The 19,733-nt window shown below is 39.7% G+C and overlaps 1 protein-coding gene across 4 annotated transcripts in view; it reads right to left on the bottom strand.

Moving 5' to 3' along the window:
• The window catches only part of Rbm25 (RNA binding motif protein 25), a 43,740-nt gene extending 30,128 nt beyond the window's left edge, over positions 1–13,612 (bottom strand). Inside the window, exons 1-6 of one of the 4 annotated variants that reach the window (XM_051196288.1) lie at positions 13,082–13,612; positions 7,048–7,113; positions 4,130–4,247; positions 3,901–4,021; positions 2,374–2,423; positions 815–982 (exon numbers count right to left, since the gene is read on the bottom strand). In XM_051196288.1, coding sequence (XP_051052245.1) covers positions 815–982; positions 2,374–2,423; positions 3,901–4,021; positions 4,130–4,171 — 381 coding nt within the window. In that variant the 5' untranslated portion in view covers positions 4,172–4,247; positions 7,048–7,113; positions 13,082–13,612. The remainder of the gene's footprint in view (positions 1–814; positions 983–2,373; positions 2,424–3,900; positions 4,022–4,129; positions 4,248–7,047; positions 7,114–13,081) is intronic. The other 3 variants (XM_051196289.1, XM_051196291.1, XM_051196290.1) reach the window with 3 other exon arrangements.
• Between the last annotated feature and the right edge of the window lie 6,121 nt (positions 13,613–19,733).

The raw sequence follows: 19,733 nt of genomic DNA, 5'->3' as shown, positions 1-19,733 counted from the left end.
TCATTATATTATAAATCGAAATGAAAAAGCAGTTATGGTCATTACTGGGAAGGCTTCACACAAATTATAGATGTATTAAGTGTTAAACGGCATTGTGATTATGTATAAGGGCAGTGTCAATTTACTCTCAGTAAACATGTATTTTCACTCAAAAGTGAGTATTATATCATAACTTATCCATGAATTATTTAGGAAATATGAAATGTGTATATATTTAAGAGACAAAATTGGTAAGTTCACTGGCAGTGGTGATGTATACCTTTAATCTAAGCATTAAGGAGGCAGAGGTAGGCAGAGGCAGGTGGATATAAGTTCGCGGCCAGTCTGGTCTACAGAGCAAGTTCCAGGACAGCCAGGGATATTATACAGAAAAACCCTGTTTCAAAAAACAAAACAAAAAAGTTCAGATGAATCTGCATCAAAGAATACTAGTATGCTTACTGTCTTGCTCTTTTTTCTGAAGATCTGAAATTTTTCCTTTTATTTTGTTTTTTCAAGATTGGGTCTCTGAGTAGCTTTGGCTGTTCTGAAACTTGCTCTGTAGAGGCCTACCTCTGCCTCCTGAGTGCTGGGATTAAATGCATGTGCCACCATCACCCAGCTAAGTTTCATAATAAAATTCTGGGGGGAAAAAAAATAGAGAAGCTAGGTATAGGACTTAACCCCAACTATCTGGGAGGCAGAAGCAGGAGGTTCCATTTGAAGCAAGCCTTTCACTAAAAACAAACTACTCACTTAAGTCTTTTTCTTCTTCTTCTTTTTTTTTGGTAAGTTTAAAATTTTAACTTTAAAAAAAGAAAACAGTTTAACTTACAGCTAAGAGCTGTCGTATAAGCATGTCTGAGGCTTTCTCAGAGATGTTGCCAACAAAAACCGTTGTAGTAGGACCACAATTTTCATCATTTTCTTTCAACTTTAAGCCTGGATGATCCTTTCTTGCTCCCAAATGCTTCCCAACCATGGACACAGTAGGTACTAGGACCTATGGTAAAGAAAGGCAAAAAAAACTTGATCTAGCAATTACGACATTCTGTTTAAAATTCCAAATTTAAAGTATAAATATATAGCATAGTATTAAAGACCCTACTAGTATGTTTCATTAATGCAAACTTAGTTTTCACAAATGTCCATTGTTAATTACCTTTAAAAAGGAAACAAAAATGTGGAACCTTCTTTTACATGTTTTTTAAATGTTTAAAACATAAACCATGAGATTGGAAACATTGAGAAGTTCATCACAATTATACAAACAAATTCATTATTCCTGCTGATACTGTCATACAATATTCAAACACTGCAACACTTTTGCTTTTCTACAAGGTCCTTGTGCTATAAGCTTGTTAGTAACTAAACTTGCAACTTCCCCACATACAGAAACAGATATCTATGAACTTGACAAGCAATCCATTATAAACTCAGTAAGGTAAACTGAGAACTGGTAGAGTTGCTCCAAACCCTAATTCCAACTTACCCTATTCTACAATACAAAGGGAGTGTCATTTGGAGGCTTCTTAAAAAAAAAAAAAAAAAAAAAAAAAACTATAGTGTTACACATCTTTAATCCTAGGAGACAAGAAACATTTCAATGAGGACCTGGTTTACATAATGAGTTCCAGGCCAGTCAGGACTAAAAAGTAAGACAATGTCTCAAAAACAAAAAGCAATTAAACAAAATATAGTCCAACAATTTGGGAGGTTTAAGACGTGTGACCTTGGTTGTAGGAAGTACATCTCTAGATGGAGGCTTTGATAGTTTAAAGATTCCCACCATTATGAGTTTCCTCTCTTCTTTCTGCTGGTAGTCTCAAATTTGGGCTCTTAGCTCTTTCTGCCATTATTTCCATCTGGTGCCATGATATCCTACAAGATGGACCCTAACCCTCCAAGAACAGTAAACCTAAATCAACCTTTCAACAAACCACCTTCATCCTGGAGTTTTGCCTCAGCAATATAAAAGTAACTATTATACTACTCTTACAGAGGACCCAGATTCAGTTCAAAACAACTACTTGGGTGGCTCATACCACCTTCTGGCCCCCAAGAAGCACTGCATGCAAATGTTGCACAATTAGGACACATATGTACAAGTATTTAAGTTATCTAAGTTTACCAAAGTTTTATATTTCAAAAAGTACTAGCTTTATCCTAAATCGTAATTTCCCCTTTATATTTACAGGGTTGAGGTACTCAACTTGGTAGACTACTTCCCTATAAAACATGAAGCCTTAGGTTCAATCCCCAACACATAAACCAGACATGAGTACATACACCAGCATTCAAGAGGTAGACGCAAGAGGACCAAAGTTCAACAAGACTAGGCAGGAGATGAGACTCAGTCTCAAACAAACAACAAAAAAACCCAACTATACTTACAGTTGGAGCAGGAGCCATAATACTCATTGGTACAGGAATCATTGGTGTGCCTAAGAGTGAAAAAGCATAACATTTTAAGAATACAATTAAAAATAACTACAGGGCTGGAGAGATGTTTTACACAGTAAGGTGTTTGTGGAGAGATGTCTTACACAGTAAGGTGTTTTTTTCACAAGCATGAGGACCCCAGTTAAATCCCCAGCACCCACAAGAGGAAGAAAAAAAAAAAAGCATAGGGTCCAGTACTTATAATCCCAACAAGGAGACAACATAAAGACAGATGACAGATGTATCCTCAGGGATCACATCCTTGCCTAAATAAGAGCCCCAGTTCCAGAGAAAGATCCTGCATCAATTAATCAGACAGGGCTAGAAATACAGTTAAGTAGATAAAAGTGCCTGCTGCCAAGACAGACAACCTCAGTTCAGTCCCTGGTAACCTCATGGTGGAAAGAGATCTAATGGCTTCTAGCTGTTACTCACACCATGGCCACCATGGCATATCCTTGCTTTGCATCTGAGCACAAGTACAAACTAAATAGTAATAATGAACATAATCAGAAGGCTCTGTATTTGACAGCCAAGGCTACAAAGAAAAATACAAGAAAATATTCAAAGCTACGCATGCTGACAAACAAGTATATAATCCTGCACTTAGATATGGCAGGAAGATCCATGCTTAAGTTCCAGACCACCCTAGGCCACCTGAAAGCCATCCCTCCAGTCCCCATCAAAGAATTTGTGTGTAAAACTAAGAGGTGAAATTTGGGATGTGGACAGTCACCTGCAAGGCTGAGGCAAGAGGATAATGAGTTCAAGACTAGCCTAGACTACACAGTTCCAAACCAACTCAAAACTTGTCTCAAACCGGGCAGTGGAGGAACACATCTTTAATCCCAGGATTTGGGAGGCAGAGAAAGGTAGATGGATCTCTATGAGTTTGAGCCTGGTTACAGAGTGAGATCCAGGATAGACAGGGATACACAAAGAAGGGCAGGCATGAAAAAACACACACAAAAAGATAAAAAAAAAAAAAAAAATGTAAACTTTAATTAGTTTATGTAATGCATTAAAAAATATCTGGAAAGATAAACCTACTTTGTTTCCGTTTGGCAGTATCAGGCAGTAACAACACCTGTGTTTATTGATGTAGCTACATGAAGGAAATTTCGCTGCTGATCTTTCTCTATTTTGAACCTTATGAATAGAGCACCTTTAAATATATACTGTTTAAGGAATTTCCAAAATGAGTCAGAAACTCAAGCACAAACACAAATCTACTGATCAAACCAGGCGTAGAGGCTCACAACTGTAATTCTAGCATTCAGGAGCATGAAGGGTTACTAAACACTTGGAGCAACACAGATTCTATTCCCAGACAACTTAATGCCACAGAAAAACCAGACATCCATTTTCACAGTAAGACTACCATCTTCACTAATAAACCACATGTATCATGTCCCAAAGATAGTATCGCTATGACAAAGACACAGGTTTAAAACATTTTAAAAACAAGATCAAACTTACCTGGAGGTACAGGTGGAGGAAAGCCGGGAAACTGTGGGGGTGGGATCCCTGGAGGGAGTGCTGGGATTCCCATGGGAGGGCGATTCAAATGAGGGGGGAAAGACATTCTGACTGCACCAGTCTAAAGAAAGAAATGACAAATCATTTTATTTGAAACCTTTCCAATATGATCTGCCTACATTGTTGACCTTCATTTTTAGAGTATCTGCAAAAGTCTAAAGTTTCTTACCCAAAGGAGTTGGCAAAGACCCTCTTTTCTCTGTCTGTCCATTGAGAATTTTTTAAAACTTAGATCTTTTCTAAAATAAGTTCCCAAAATGTACACGAACTAAGTTCAGGATAGACTCCTACAATCATGTGGGAATACATATAAAGGAAGAAAAAAATTTTGAGGTTCAGTTAATATCAAAAAATTAAATGCCAAACATCAATGAATCTTTTAAAACAAACTCAGAATCCAGGAGGGTAGCTAATTTTCTAAGTGTTCTAATACATTCATTTTTTAACCCAATAACTGTCTGAAAGCTCGACTAACATGGTTAACAGTATTTGATGACTCAATATTACCTAATTCTTAAAGACAAATGTGTCATTTAAATTACAAACGAAGGGGAACGAGGGTATTCCTGCTATTAGGTCACATAGTAACTGCTCTAACATATAAAGAGCTCACTATTTGTAATAAGGAAACTGGATTTTTCCTTCTTTTTGGAGACAAGGACTTCACATAGTCAAAGCTGGCCTTCAACACTATAGCTGATGACAACTATGAACACTTGACCCTCCTGCCGCCACACTTCAAGTACTAAGATGACAGGTAGATACCACCACACCCAATTTAAGACATTTTTCTTAAAGCAAACCTCTAGTCAGACCTGGTGGCACAAGCCTATAATCCCAATCCGAGACTGGAAGCAGAAGAATCTTGAGTATGCTAGGATTTGCCTCAAAAATCCAAGGTCTGAGCTGGGTGCAAAGAGGTGGGAAGGAAAAAGGCAAGACCACATTGTTCACATAGTCAAGTTAGCCAGGGCTACATGGGGAGACATTGTCTCAAAAAAAAGAAAAGAAAAAAGAAAAATATAATTCCAAATGGCTGAGTTTTTTTGTTATTTTTTTTTTTGTGTGTGTGTGTGTTGTTTTGTTTTTAACTAAGCCTAAGTTATTTCTGTCAAGTCACTAGCAAAACTTATTTCACCTATAGGAGAAAATCCCATATTCTGTAACTGAGAGAGCCTAGAACAGGTTACTGCACATGACTGTAATCACTAAGTAAGGAGGTAGAGGCAGGAGGATCAATTCATGGCCAGACTGCTACGAGACCAACCTAGGCTGCATGAGACCCTGTCTCAAAAGTACACTGTTTTATTTTTAGTGAGTATATATACTTATTTGGTTTCTTCAGTTTAATACATTCTGTGGCCAAGCTGGCATAAAACACAGCATCCTTAGCCTTTCTCAATAATAACACCATTCCTGACTTCAAGTGTGGTATCATCTACTTTTTCTCTTACCCACCAAATGGCACCAGTTTGCTATGTTTTGTATTCTGCATCTTTTTATATACAGATATTTAATAACTTATGATTTATTATAATGTATTCATATTTCACTATTACCTGCATTTCTCCTTCATTGTTGCTGACATCTCTCCATATCAGTTCTTTTCTTTATAATATAGTAAATTATATATAATACTGAAACAACAATTGCCTTAGTCCTTTAACACTGAAGAGTCCTGGACATTTAATTTTATTTTTGTAAATATTTAGGATTTTTAAACTTACATTTATCCATTTGTGTGAATTTATGTGTGTTTTGACTATGTGTGTGACATGTATGAATTCAGAGAAGCCACAGGAGGCAACTATCACCTGGGTCTTGGTGGGATTGAGCTTGGGCTGTCAGGTGTAGCAGCAAGCACAACCTTACTGAGCCATTGAGTGAGCCCACAATAATTCTGCAATACAGATTATCACTTTTGCATCCAAACACTAGTACTAAATCATTCCTTCCAAACTAATGTGTATGTTTATATTTCTATCACCAGTATATATAAACTGTAAGAATCTGAGGCTTAAAAATAAAAATAAAACCCATTTCAGTTTAGTTCCTCAATCATGAAAGCTGCCTATTAATTAGCATCTTTGAAATAGAAAAGCATATACCACATGCTCACACTGTTCCTTCTTACACTGTTCCTCTGGCTTTTTAAATAGTCTCTAAGGGTTGGTGAGATGAATCAGCAGGTAGAGGAGATACTTGCAACCAAGACTGACCGTCTAAATTTCATACCTGAGAATTGACTCCCACAAGTTGTCCTTTGGATTCCATACATGTGCCATTGAACACATGCCCCAAAATAAGTAAATAGAAATATAACTTTAAACTATTTTGCCAAGCAGAAGTAGCATATGTCTTTAATCCCACAACTCAGAAGGCATAGCCAAACAAATATAAGCTGCAGGTAGCCTGGTCTACAAAGCAAGTTCCAAGACAGCCAGGGCTATACAACTATACAGAGAAACCCTGTCTCAAAACAAATCAGTAATTTAAAAAAACTATACAATTTCAGCTTTGGGCCAGGTGGTGGTGTCACACACCTTTAATCCCAACACTTAGGAGGCAGAAGCAGGCTGATGTCTATGAGTTCGAGGCCAGCCTCGTCTATAAAGCAAGTTCCAGGTCAGGATCCAAAACTACAGAGAAACCCTGTCTGGAAAATACAAACACACACACATACACCACCACCCTCACCATCCCACAAAGAAGCTTTGGTTTCAGTAAATGTTCTTATTCACAAATAAGAGCTGTTAGAATGATTCTAGCAAAAAGGTGCTAGAAAAGCTTTTAAAAACTTAGGTAATCATTAGCATATCTTACAACGGAAAGATATACACTTATAAGACACTATGCATTCAATTTCCCAGTATTGCTTGCTTTTCCTTTTTAATAATTATTACCTTTAAAATGACCACATCAAGTAATGGGTTTCAATTATGTATCTTCACACGTGTTGTTATACACTAGGTTCTCATTTGTCCCCCTTCCCCATTGAGTTTTTTAGTCATCTGTATTACAAATGTTCTGCATGAAAATGAGCAGGAAGGTGTGTCTGTTAAAACAGCAGGCTACTGTCCTACTTACAGAAGCTCTTGTATTATATTAATACTCTATCTCAGCACTTTCTTAGGAAGGCAGTTGGTATAGTACCTGTTGAATAAATAAATTAATTAATGAACAGTAAACAATGCCTGAGGACTCATTGACATATTTATTAAACAGCTACTACATCCCAGCAACAGTCCAGGGTCTAATTTCACAATGGTGTAAACTTGGCCATATTCATTTTTACAGTCATTTCTCTCCCACCAGTATTAGATATAAATAGCAGTTTTAAAGTAAAGTTTTAAAGTAAAGCTATCATCTTAGGAGTTAACCTATGTTTTATAGTTTTTAATATTAAATGCTAATTAACCAGATACATTTTAAGTTTATCAATATAATTACTGCATACATTTCTAATTTTTCTATGAAATAACCTCCCTTTTATTTAAAGCTGCTCAAAACTTAACATGGGCTGGACTTCAAGGTGAAAAAAATCATAGTCAACAGCCAACATTTACAAATAGTCCTTTTTTGAGACAATGGCCCCCTCCTTGGGACATTAAAAAAAAATTCCTGATGCCTTTGACAATATAAATGTCTATTTTAAACACTTCAAATTATCAATAGCATTATGCTTTGTTATGTGAAGTGAAAATACAGCCATACCAAAATGTACCAGGTTTTATTTTTAATGTAAATTTAAACTTTAAAATATACTTTCTTCTAAGTTTTAGGGACATTGTAAGTTGATAATAATGCAAGGAAAAGAGCTAGGAGTGGTTTACTTTCAGTTCCAGTCATCAGGCCTCACTAAGCAAAGATTTGAACAAAGATCTGAAACAGGCTGAGAGGCTGAGGCAGGAAGCCCTATTCTACATCACAGGAACAGCCTTCCAAGCAATGGAAAGACAAAGAGACTAAGGTAGACATGCCTTTGAGGAAGACCAGCACAATCATCTGTATGTCATGAAGAGACTAACCACTGAGTCAGGTAAAAAGTGAGTATTAACTGGGGAAGAGGGAGTGATCAAAAAGGATAGGGCTTTGTAGTAGTACACTGTCAAGGTTTGGGCTACTACTTTACATGGGATAAAACACATTCTGAAATGTTTCTGACTCAATCATTGTCACCCGGTTAAATCCAGAAGGATATAGGTTGGAAGCTTTGTATACTGCAATAATACAAACCAGAGATTGTACCTGATGGAGGTGGAAGTTGTCAAAGTACTAGTTAACAAGTTGCTGGGTTCTGGACACATTTTAAAGATAGCCAAAAGGATTTTCTAAGGGTTATGTTTAATGAGCTACAGATAATACTGAAATTATTTTAATACTACTTATAAAAATGGTTTTTGTTGTGGTGATGGTTTGTTTGTTGGTTTTTTGTTTGTTTGGTTTTTGGTTTTTCAAGACAAGTTTTCTGTGTAGCCCTGGTTATATGCCACCACTGTCTGACTAAAATCGTAAAATTGTTTTTTTATTTTTTGTTTTTCTTTTGTAGATGTTTATTTTCTTATTTTGGGGTTTTGGGAGGTTGTTTGTATGTTTTCAAGACCAGGTCTCTCTTCTTGTATAGTTGTAGATGTTATGGAACTCACTATGTAGACCAGATTGCCCTAAATGATCCTGCTGCCTCTGCCTCCTAGGTCCTGGTATTAAAGGTGTATGCCACCATGCCTGGCCTAAAATGTATTAACTTTTAGAAGATTTAAAATACTTTTATTTGTTAAGTATGAAGTTTTATGTCCCCAAATAGCAAGTATCTGTAATATAGGTGTTCATAATCTTTATCTAGTGTGATGGTAGTCACACAATTTTACCTGTCAAGACTCACTGGAATTAAAAATGTATTAATTTCATATATGTAATTTATGTGTATCTATTCAGTCTAAAAAAGAAAACAGACATGAAATATATTTATAATATTCAGCATATGCATGTACTCTACTTTCTCTTTTTTCAGCCCATTCTTTTTTTATTCCTGGGAATACCACATGTATACAAAATAAAACCAATACTACTTTTAAACAGTTCTCCACTGCACACTCATCTAGACAAAAACAAATGTTACTAGGAAGAGAGTGGCACATTAGCTCTCTTGGGACAGTATATATCAAATATCTGAAATGGTTAAGAATAAACAATTGATTTCCCTCAGCAAACACTTATAAGTACCTAGATCCAATTATATTGCAAGCTCTCCTCTAGGAGCCATTAGTATTAGTTATAAAAGGGTAAGATTTTTAAGAAACCTTTACAGCCAGGCGGGTGGTGGCGCACACCTTTAGGCCCAGCACTTGGGAGGCAGAGGCAGATCTGTGTGAGTCGGGGAGACCAGCCTTCAAAACAGAAAAACCCTGTCTCGAAGAAAAAAAAAAAAAAAAAAAACCTTTACAAGTAATTCAGTGGCCACAATGAATGCAAGTGACTATTAATTTAACACTGTCTCCTGTCCAGCTTACAGTCTGCATATCACTAGACACCGATGATTACAATATTTTAAGAAAAAGAAAAAATTCTGTGCCCAAATAATAAAAATGTTGAAAAGAAACTTTTATAGTAATATAGTAAAACTTTCTAGCAGACTAGGGACCTAACTCAGACATAGAGCCCTTTACTAATACAGTCAAGGCCCTGTGGGCAGCAATACACAGAAACACTGATGGCAAGAGACAGGGAAAGAAATACTAAAGTGTTTCACTCAAAAATTTTCACTTTCATTGAGAAAAAGACAGCATTACCTGACCGCTGTGTTTATTCACTATTTTCAATGAAAAAGGCAGCATTGCCCTATATAGACACATTACTGATTGCTACAAACTAAAGTGGAACACACAGTGCTTCCCAAATGGGCTAGAGGGACACTTTGGGGTAACAGTTACATAGCTCTGTACATTAAGACAGATCACTGAGCTTCCTAAAGCGACTATTTTTAGAAGAGCAGTTATCAATTCAGGACAACTACTAAAAATCTAAGGCCTGAAGATGAAACAATATTGTATCAATGTTCTTTTCCTGATTGTGATCACTGTTTTTAAATGATAAAGAAAAAATTTCCTAAAGCTTTCAGGAATTACTCTATTATTATTTGTGGGTTTAAGAACATCACATTTGACACTTACTAGCAAATGTCAAAAGGAAAACTTTAAAGAACAAAATCAAATCGGCAAAAATGTTAAAATCTAGCTGTTCATGGTGGCACAGGCCTTAATCCCAGCACAAGGGAGGAAGATGCTAAGGAATCTCAGAGTTAGGATGATTGAGAATTCATGTGCTATTTTAAATTGTCAAAGTGCAGAAGTGCCATGAGTTCTAGGTCAGCCTGAACTACATAATATATTTGAGCCAGTCTGGGCTAGAATATGACAGTCTGTCTCAAAATTTTTGAGAAAAGATAAAGGAAAAACAGCAATGCTAGGATTGGAGAGATGACTCAGCAATTAAAAGCACTGACTGCTCTTCCAGAGGACCCAGGTTCAATTCCCAGCACCCACATGGCAGCTCACAACTGTCTGTGGCTCCAGTTCCATGGGATCTGATAACTTCACACCAAAGCACATAAAGTTAAATAATTGGGAAAAAAAAAAAAGCAATACTAGTTAGTAATTCTTAGTATTTTCTCCAAATATTCTTTTTAAAAGTTATTTAAATATAAGAAAGAAGTCAAGATTGAATACAAGCCTGTAATCCCAGTATTGGGGATGTCAGAGCAGAAGGTTGAGTTTGAGTACCGAATCCTGTGTCAAAGACCAAAAGTACATAGTATTCAAGCTTGAGCTGGGCAGTGGTGGCAATACCTTTAATACCACCACTCAGCAGGCAGAGGCAGGCAGATCTCTGTCTCAAAAAACCAAAAAAAAAAAAAAAAAAAAAAAAAAAAAAAATGGCATTCAAGCTTTTAAGGACTCAAAATCCCTTTAAGGAATGTGAATAGTAGTTATGATATTAAAACAAGGGAACAGAACTTGCCTAACAAGTCCAAGGCCTTGGATTTGCTCCCCAGCATCTCAAGTAAATAAATAACTGTATATTAACCCTCAAAACATTTTTAAGACCAGGAATGGTAGCACACACACCTTTTAATCTCAGCACTTGTAAAGCAGGTGGATCTCTGTGAATCGGAGGCCAGGTTGGTCTACATAGTTATTTCCAGGAGCGACAGAGACCCTGTCTCAAAAATACTTTTTTTTTTCTTTTGGTCGTTTTTCCAGACAGGGTTTCTCTGTGTAGCTTTGGAGCTTGTTCTAAAACTTGATCTGTAGACCAGGCTGGTTTCAAACTCACAGAAATCCTCCTGACCCTGCTTCTTGAGTGCTGGGATTAAAGGCATGCAGCTGGGCTAATTGTTACTGTCTTTGTGGATGAAGAAGTGAATTTGTTCAGGACATAGGAAGTAGGTGGGGACTCCAAGGTTCCCCACTGTCCTGAAATTACCAATTCAAAGACTGCTTTCAGTCTACTACAAGGTCTCAATTCCCTAACATACCAATGAGAAAGAAAGGAATTTAAGAATTAATAGAACCAGAGGAAAAAAAAGATTAGAACTATTTAAATCTAGTCCAAGTACACAAGAAGAAATGTAAAAAGGTTTTGGACCTTCTCAATTTAGCTCTTAAGTAACATTTACAAGTATAAACCAGCATCATGTTATAGGAACACTTTAGTTAGCATTTTACATACATTTCTTCGGTCCCCCAAGTCCAATCTGTGAAGTAGATTGTAATATAACTCATTTTACTGATGAAGAAAATCAAAATTTAAAAATTTTAGTAATAAGAACATATTGCTGGGCCATGGTGCATGCCTTTAATCCCAGCAGAAACCCTATCTAGAAAAAAAAAAAAAAAAAAACAAATAAAAAAAGCACATTGTCTGCTTGTATTACAAGAACTGAGCAACTGAATCCTTTTGAGACCTCTCAATATTTTTGGAATGGCCTTTAAAAAAAAATTAAACTTCTCACAAAATTACATTCCTGGTGAGAAGACTCCTGCTTTAAGCTGTCAACCATTCCTAGTTCTATATACAGGCTTATTTGTGACATTCTTCAAGTCTAAAATGTTTTTTAAAAATCATTTTTTTAAAGGAAATTGGAGAGGGTAGTCGCAGGCAATACAAAAAAAGAAAAAGAAACTGTCTATACAGTACTGCCAGCTACCTGCTACCCTGTATTTCAATTCTAAAAGAACGTAATGCCGTGAGAAACCCAATCCATTTCCCTCCTTTTGGTCACGCTTTATTCTGCCCTGTATCAACATGGCATTTTCACGTCAATATTAATCTATTACATAACTTCAAGATAACCTTCAAACCTTGTTTCGAGAAGGGTATCTAAAAAATCAATACCGAAAACAAAAGGATGGTACTACATTTTAATATGAAGGTTGGCGCTGCCTAGAATGAATGGAGAGCTACAGCATCCGTCCAAACGGAAAGACGACAGGACGGCAAAGCTCATCCCCGTCTTCAGCAAACCGGAAAGGTGCTTCAGAAAACCAAAAAGTGGGCGCTCGCTGAATTCAAGGAGGGGTGGGGCCCCTTCTTCTGGCGGCCGGCACCGGAGGGCCGGAGAGGGACAAGTTCGTTGGCGGCCAGCCCCCTCGCAGAAAGAGTGGGCGCAGGCCAGCTTAAAGACGCAGCCGTGAGGCCCGTGAGCCCTCGGCCCCGGAAATCTACCGACGAGCGGACCTGGAGGCCCGATGAGAAAAGGGCCTCCAGGCCGACCGATCCTAGCCGCGGCTAACACCGAGCCCCGTCAGGGCCGAGGCGACTCACACCCAGGCGCAACGTGCAGCAACAGTGAGAGTGGGCGACAAAAATTCACGGGGCTCACGGGGGCGCGCTCGGGACGGGGGCCGGGCCCCCATGGCCTCCTCCTCGTCCCACTGGTTTTTCGAGGCCTTGGAGGAGCGGAGAAGCCCCGAGCCTCGTGCCCGTCCCCTCCCCCACCCCACCCCCTCACCCCCCCACCCCACCCGGCCCTCCGCAGCCACCCTGGCTTCTCCTCCTCCCGCAGCTGAGGTACCCACCCGGTCGGATCGGTTTCCTCACGCGTTCGGAAGCGTGAACTCACCCGCCGCTGAGGAAACGGTACGGTCTCCGCGGCCTCTTGGGCGTCAGGTTACGGGTGGGCTCCACCGGTTCGAGGTTTCTGCGCGCCGCCGGACTGAGAGACCGGGTCCGAAGCGCCTACTCGAATAGGCCGCAAACACAGCCGCGCAGCGCGGGGAGCTCCTAGAGGTCTTCCTCTTGCCCGGCGTGCACTGCGCCAGGAGGCGTGGAAAAGGGAAACCATAGAGAGGATTGTACATAGATAGTCTCCACTGTTGCCTCTGACTCGCTACGCACAGAAGAATAACCATAGAGAAGGAGCGCCTAGTGGGACCTAGAGAGGCTCGAGCTGTAAATTACGACCCACCCTGCCATTTTTGATTGGAGCCGATTGAAATCTTATGATGACTGCGCGACGCCATCTTGAGGTCAAGGTTCCGGCTGGTTACCCGCGCGGGGTTTGTTAGAGGATTTCTCACTTTTTGGTGGTTCGTTTTCTGGGAATTAGAACCTTGATCTCCTGGGTCTTTGAGGTTCGACGAACTGACACCTGGGCGGGACCGAGAACCTCAACAGAAAGCCCAAATGTCATTTGTCCTTCGAAAACAACTGGTCACATCAAGAAATAACCGACAACGGCTACAGTGGTTTTGTTTTTTGGCTTTTTGTGCTTACACGCACTACAACTTAAGCGAGGTAATAGGATCCCAGAGGTAACTAGATGCTTGACAGCTTCAAAAGCCTGTGAGAATATTTAGTACAACTTTCCGTAGTGTGCGAACTATAAAAAGAATATTAAAATTTAAAAAAAATGCCGGGCGGTGGTGGCGCACACCTTTAGTCCCAGCTCTCAGGAGGCCAGTCTGAGTTTGAGGCCAGTCTGGTCTACAGAGTTACACAGAGAAACCCTGTCTGGAAAAACCAAAATAATAATAAAGTGAACACTCACAAATTACTGTGTTGTTAAACATATGGACTTTATAAGCAGTATCTAGTACTTTGTTGCTTGCTACTGAGAAGGCTTATAATTTGTGCATAGGGATCTTGCTTCTCTGAATGCCTGGTGGTATGCCAAGAAGTCAGAAAGTACAGAGAGAATTATTCCTGTCCTGGGAGAACTGGAGTCCCATCCTGGAGTAACAAGTAGCAAACCCTGACCACTTTATCATTCATACTCAGCCTGTTGTCTTCCTTAGTTGTTTTTAGACTGAGTCTACATAGACCAGGCTGGACTGCCTGAGAGATCCGACAGCCTCTTCACAGGTGCAGGGATTAAAGGCATGTGCCACCACACCCAAATTCTCATAGTTTTATTCTAGTATGTATCACCGTCTGCCATACTAATATGTCTCAATTTATGGTCCACCTGATCCTTCCACACTAGAATGTACACATAAAGAGAGCACAGATCTTGTAGCTACTGTAGCTACAGTGCATTGAATAGTGATTGGAATTTAGCAAGTACTCAGTATTTGTTAAATAAAAATTTGAGCTGGGCAGTTGTTGGTGCATGCTGTTAATCCCAGCACTCAGAAGGAAGAGACAGGCAGCTCTCTGTGAGATCACCAGCCTAGTGGACAAAATGAGTTCCACAGAGAAACCCTGTCTCCAAAAAAAAAAAAAAAAAAAAAAAAAAATCCTCATTAAATGCTATTTATATTTTGTAAATGTTTGTTTTTACAACCACAAGCATAAACATTGAAATCCTCTCAAATCACTATGTACCCTTTGGGGGGAGGGCTTTTTTTTTTTTTTTTTTTTTTTTTTTTTGAGATAGGGTTTTTCTGTTCTGGCTGTCCTGGAACTCCCTCTATAGACCAGGCTAGCCTCAAACTGACAGAGATCTGCCTGCTTCTGCTGCCCAACTGCTGGATCAAAGATGTGTGCCACCATCTACCAGCTTATAAATACCTTTTAAGAAATGGATGTGTACCACATTCCATGCCTGGTACCAGTATAGGACAAAAGATGACATCATATCCCTTGGAACTGAAACTAGAGATGGTTGTGAGCCATCTTGTAGACTTGAAAGTGAACCAGGGTCTTTTGCAAGAATAGCATGTGCCTTTAATTGAGTCATCTCTCCACTAGTTAAATAAGTCCTCAGGGACCAGTAAGATGGGTCAAGCAGATAAAGGTGACTGCCATCCATGACAACCTTATTTCAACCCCTGAACTCACCTGGTAGAAGAGGAGACTAAACTCCCAAAATCTGAGCACTATGGGATACGCTCAAGTTAACCTATATGCACACATGTAAACAATAAATAAATGTAAATAATAATCAAAAAACAAATAAGGTAGGCAGTGGTGGCTCATGACTTTAATGCCAGCACTCAGGAGGCAGAGGCAGGTGCATCTCTGAGTTTAAAGCCAGCCTGGTCCATAGAGCAAGTCCCCGAAAGCCAGGGCTAGAGAGAAACACTGCCTTGAAAATCATAAATAAAAAGATGGTTGTAGTAGCGGGAGGCATGGCTCAACAGTTAAGAACACTCGTTGCTCCTGCACAGGAACTAGGTTCAGATCCCAGCACCTATGTGTTGGCTCACAATCTTTATCTGCAATTCAGGGAATAATCAATGTTGCTGTCTTCTGATCTCTGCCATTCAGCATTCATACACATTAATCTAAAAAGAAATTTTATCTATTTATTGGTGTTTCGAGACAAGGTTTCTCTGGAGCCTGTCATGGAACTCACTCTGTAGAGCAGGCTGGCCTCAAACTCAGAGATGCACCTGCCTCTGCCTCCTGATTGCTGGGATTAAAGTCGTATGAGCCACCACTGCCTGGCTGACATTTGTTCTTTAAGTTTACCCAGTGTGATGGTTATTATAGAGAAACTAGGATCTAGACTCACCTGGTGTCCCAGCTTCATAGCATGCTTAGGAGGGATTACCTAGGTTGGTTTCCCAGGTTGGTTAACTGAGGTAGGAAGACCCACATATAAACGTTGGTGACACCATTCTATGGGTGTAACATGGACAAATAAATGACTCAGAGACTGATATTGGGGTTCAAACTTCAAGCTGAATATCAGAAAGGCAAAGCAGCTGATCTCTAGCTTCTTGCCTCTAGCTCAGGCTGAGTGGTTTGATCCTGTCTCCATGAGCTCTCACCAAGCCTCAGACTGTAACCTCTCCTTAGTGTGGCTGGATAATGAATCAATCCCTGAGACCTTGCTTCTGTCTTATATACTTCCTAATGTTGGGATTAAAGTGTGAGCTATTTCTCATTTAGGCTGATTCAATTTTGTGTAGATCTGGGTGGCCTTGGTCTCACAGAGATCGGTTTATCTCTTAATCCTAAAACCTAGGATTAAAGATGTGTACCACCACTTCCAAGCTTCTGGCTGCTGGGATTAAAGGTGTGTGGCTGGCTTCTATGGCATGTGGCTGATTGCTTTCTGAATCCTCAGGCAAACTTTAATAAATCATAAATAATATTTCACCACACATGGGTTCAAGTTTAGATCGAATAAAGAAAGGCTGATTGCTAGCATTCATGGTTTTTTGCTTCCTGGCTGCGGATGTCATATATCCAACCAGCAGCCTTAAGTTCCTGTAACTGTGATTCCCCTGCCATGATGGACTGTACTCATCAACTGTAAGCCAAAAGAAATTCTACAGGTGAGTTCAAGGCCAGCCTGGTCCACAAAATGAGTTCCAGGACAGCTAGGGCTGTGACACAGAGAAACCCTGTCGCAAAAAAGAAAGAAAAAAAAATACAAACTCTTCAGTTTCCTTTTTTTCTTTTCATGGGGGTAGAATGGGTGGGGTGGTAGTACTGGGTGGTGTTGTGTCAACTTGACGAAAGCTATACAGTCATAAGAGAGGAAGGAGCCTCAATTGAGAAGTGCCTCAGTGAGATCCAGCTGTAAGGCATTTTCTCATGTAGTGACCAGTGGCGGAGGGTCCAGACCATGATGGGTGGACAACAGACACCCATGTGGTATACAGGCACACATGCAGACCGAACACCCATACACATGGAAAATAATAAAATAATTAAACTAAAAACCATTGGACCAGTTCTCAAGACTGCTGAGTGGTAACTACCCAACCAAAGGAAAGAAAGCAGGTTGCTTTCTTGTAGCATGAATGGAAACCATGGTGAACAGAGTTGTCAATGAAGCCACCTTGTAGAACTCTGAATTTACAGAAAAATAAAAAGAATGGGGCCATCAGAAAAACAGAAGCCTAGTGGTGGTGGCACATGCCATAAATCCCAGCATTTGGGAAGCAGAAGCAGGTGAATCTCTGAGTTCAAGGCCAGCCTGGTCCACAAAGTGAGTTCCAGGACAGCCAGAGCTGTTACATGTAGAAACCTTGTCTTGGGTAAAAAATAAACTAAAAATAAGTGAATTTGAGGCCAGCTAGGAAAACTTAAGACTGTCACAAAAAGAAAAGAAAAGAATGAGCCACCAATAAGCATGTTTATCATGTGTGGAGGCCAGGTTAAGCCATCCACTTGCAGAGTCAGAGAGGCTATTCTAGTCACTTGCTAGGAAGACAGCTGCCATAGATAAATAGCCATGTGTATTCTGATGCTATCCCTGTGAGCACATTTGACATAAGTGTTCCATGGCCTATTGGGTGACTTGCCAGGAAAACTGCCTAAACAGGAAAAGCATTATTTAGCTGAATCATCCAGATGCTAAGCATTTAAATTGGAGGCATGGAAGAGATGGTAAGTTGATAGTGGGAGGTTGGAATGCAGCTCAGTGGTACTGTTTGTCCACGTGGGTGAGACCCTAGGATTAATCCCCAACACTAGACATAAAAAAATTTTTTTTAAAAAAAGGCTACAAAATCAATCAACATCCCAGCAGACAGACAGCACTAACCAGACTCAGTGATACACTGAGCCATTTCTCCAATCCCACCAAATTAATGTTTTTTTAAAGCTTTCTTTAAAGATTTATTTATTTATTTATTATGTATACAGTGTTCTGGCATGTAGATGGTTGTGAGCCATCATGTGGGCACTAGAAGAGCAGCCAGTACCCTTAACCTCTGAGCCATCTCTCCAGCCCTAATGTTTTATATTATATACAGTGTTCTGCCTGCATGTACACCTACATGACAGAAGAGGGCACTAGATCTCATTATAGATGGTTTTGAGTCACCTTGTGGTTGCTGGGAATTGAACTCAGGACCCCTGGAAGAGCAGCCAGTGCTCTTAACCTCTGAGCCATCTTGCCAGCCCCCAAATTAATGTTTAATTTAAAAACAGAATATGTCTTTATAAAATGGGAAACAAAAAATAATTTTAAGCAACTACATATAAATTTTTTCTCTACATTTTTGCTTTAAGTTCTATTTCAGTCCTGTCATCAAGATTCAGACTTAATATAACTTCCAAACAATTGCTTCCAAGATTAAAATGTGTGTGTATAATTGTGTCCCTGCAGCACAAAGGCACTCAGTGTGACAGGTGCTGGCCAGGAAGTTCTCTCTCTCTTTCTCTCTCTCTCTGTCTCTGTGTGTGTGTGTGTGTGTGTGTGTGTGTGTGTGTGTGTGTGTGTGTGAATGCCTGCTCACCACATGGCTTATGAAATCTAGAAGACAGCTCATTGCACAAGACTGGTCTGCTGCTTCTACTAACTAGGCCACTGAATGGGTAGAAACAGCTACCAGTCCTAATCCATTCTTCCACAGGCTGGAAGGGTAGTAGGGTTAATGGAAAATAAGCGCCCAGTTCTTCTTTTTTTCTTTATCTTAGTATGTGTGTGTGCACGCGCAGGTACATGTGCACAGAGTTCAGAAAAGAGTCTGGTGTGCTCCTCTGTCACTCTCTGCCCATTCCTTTAGGGCAGTGCCTCTATCTTTCATCTGTCTGTCTATCTATATCTATCTATTCATTTCTACCTCCCTCCCTCTTTCTCTTTCTCTCTCTCTGGGGTTCAGGTCTTCTTGGCTAGGTTGAAAGCCAGCAAACCCCAACAAACTTTCTTTTTCTGCCCAACTCAGAGCTGAGGTTACAGGCACTTGCATAGATAGCTGGTTTGCCATTCCTGTTCTGGGATCCAGACTTCAGTCCTCATGACTACAAGATCAAGGGCTTTTAACTGCTGAACCATTTCTAGCTCCCTCCCATGCACCATTCCTTTCTAAGCCATGTTAGATCTTCTAAAGTCACTGAAGAAAAAGTAACAACATTGAGTGAAAGAGATGGCATCCTGATCAGTACAGCAGTGCACTCCTATAATCCTGGCATTTCAGAAGCAAAGGCAAGTTCAATCTCAGACAGATCTACATAGGGTGTTCCAGGCTATCCATAGCTACATAGGGAGTTCCAGGGTAGCCAGTTCTATATAGAAAGTTCCAAGCCATCCATAGCTGCATAGCAAGATTCTATATCAAATAAAAAAAAAATAAATGCACAGCAAATGTATGTTTCAAAAGGTCATTGTCAGTGAAGATTAAGTTAGACTTTGGGTTGAAAGAAAAGGAAATTTGGATAGCCCTGAAAAATGAAAATACATAGAATGTTGACAGTGACACTAACTGAATGCAGAAAGTGTGTGGGAATCAGGGAGGACTTCCTAAAGAAGTGCTCTCCTGAGCTGTGTCTTAGCCAGGTCTGCAGAGAGAGGAATAATGAGGAAACATTGGTACTTACACAGACTCTGCAGATCAAGGCTGGGATCACCACAGGTGAGGTCTGCCAACTGA

This window comes from Phodopus roborovskii, unplaced genomic scaffold, assembly GCF_943737965.1.
Source record: "Phodopus roborovskii unplaced genomic scaffold, PHOROB, whole genome shotgun sequence".
Classification (NCBI taxonomy): Eukaryota; Metazoa; Chordata; class Mammalia; order Rodentia; family Cricetidae; genus Phodopus; species Phodopus roborovskii.
The sequence above is the reverse complement of the archived record's forward strand: the minus strand, read 5'-3'. Positions and strand labels throughout refer to the sequence as shown.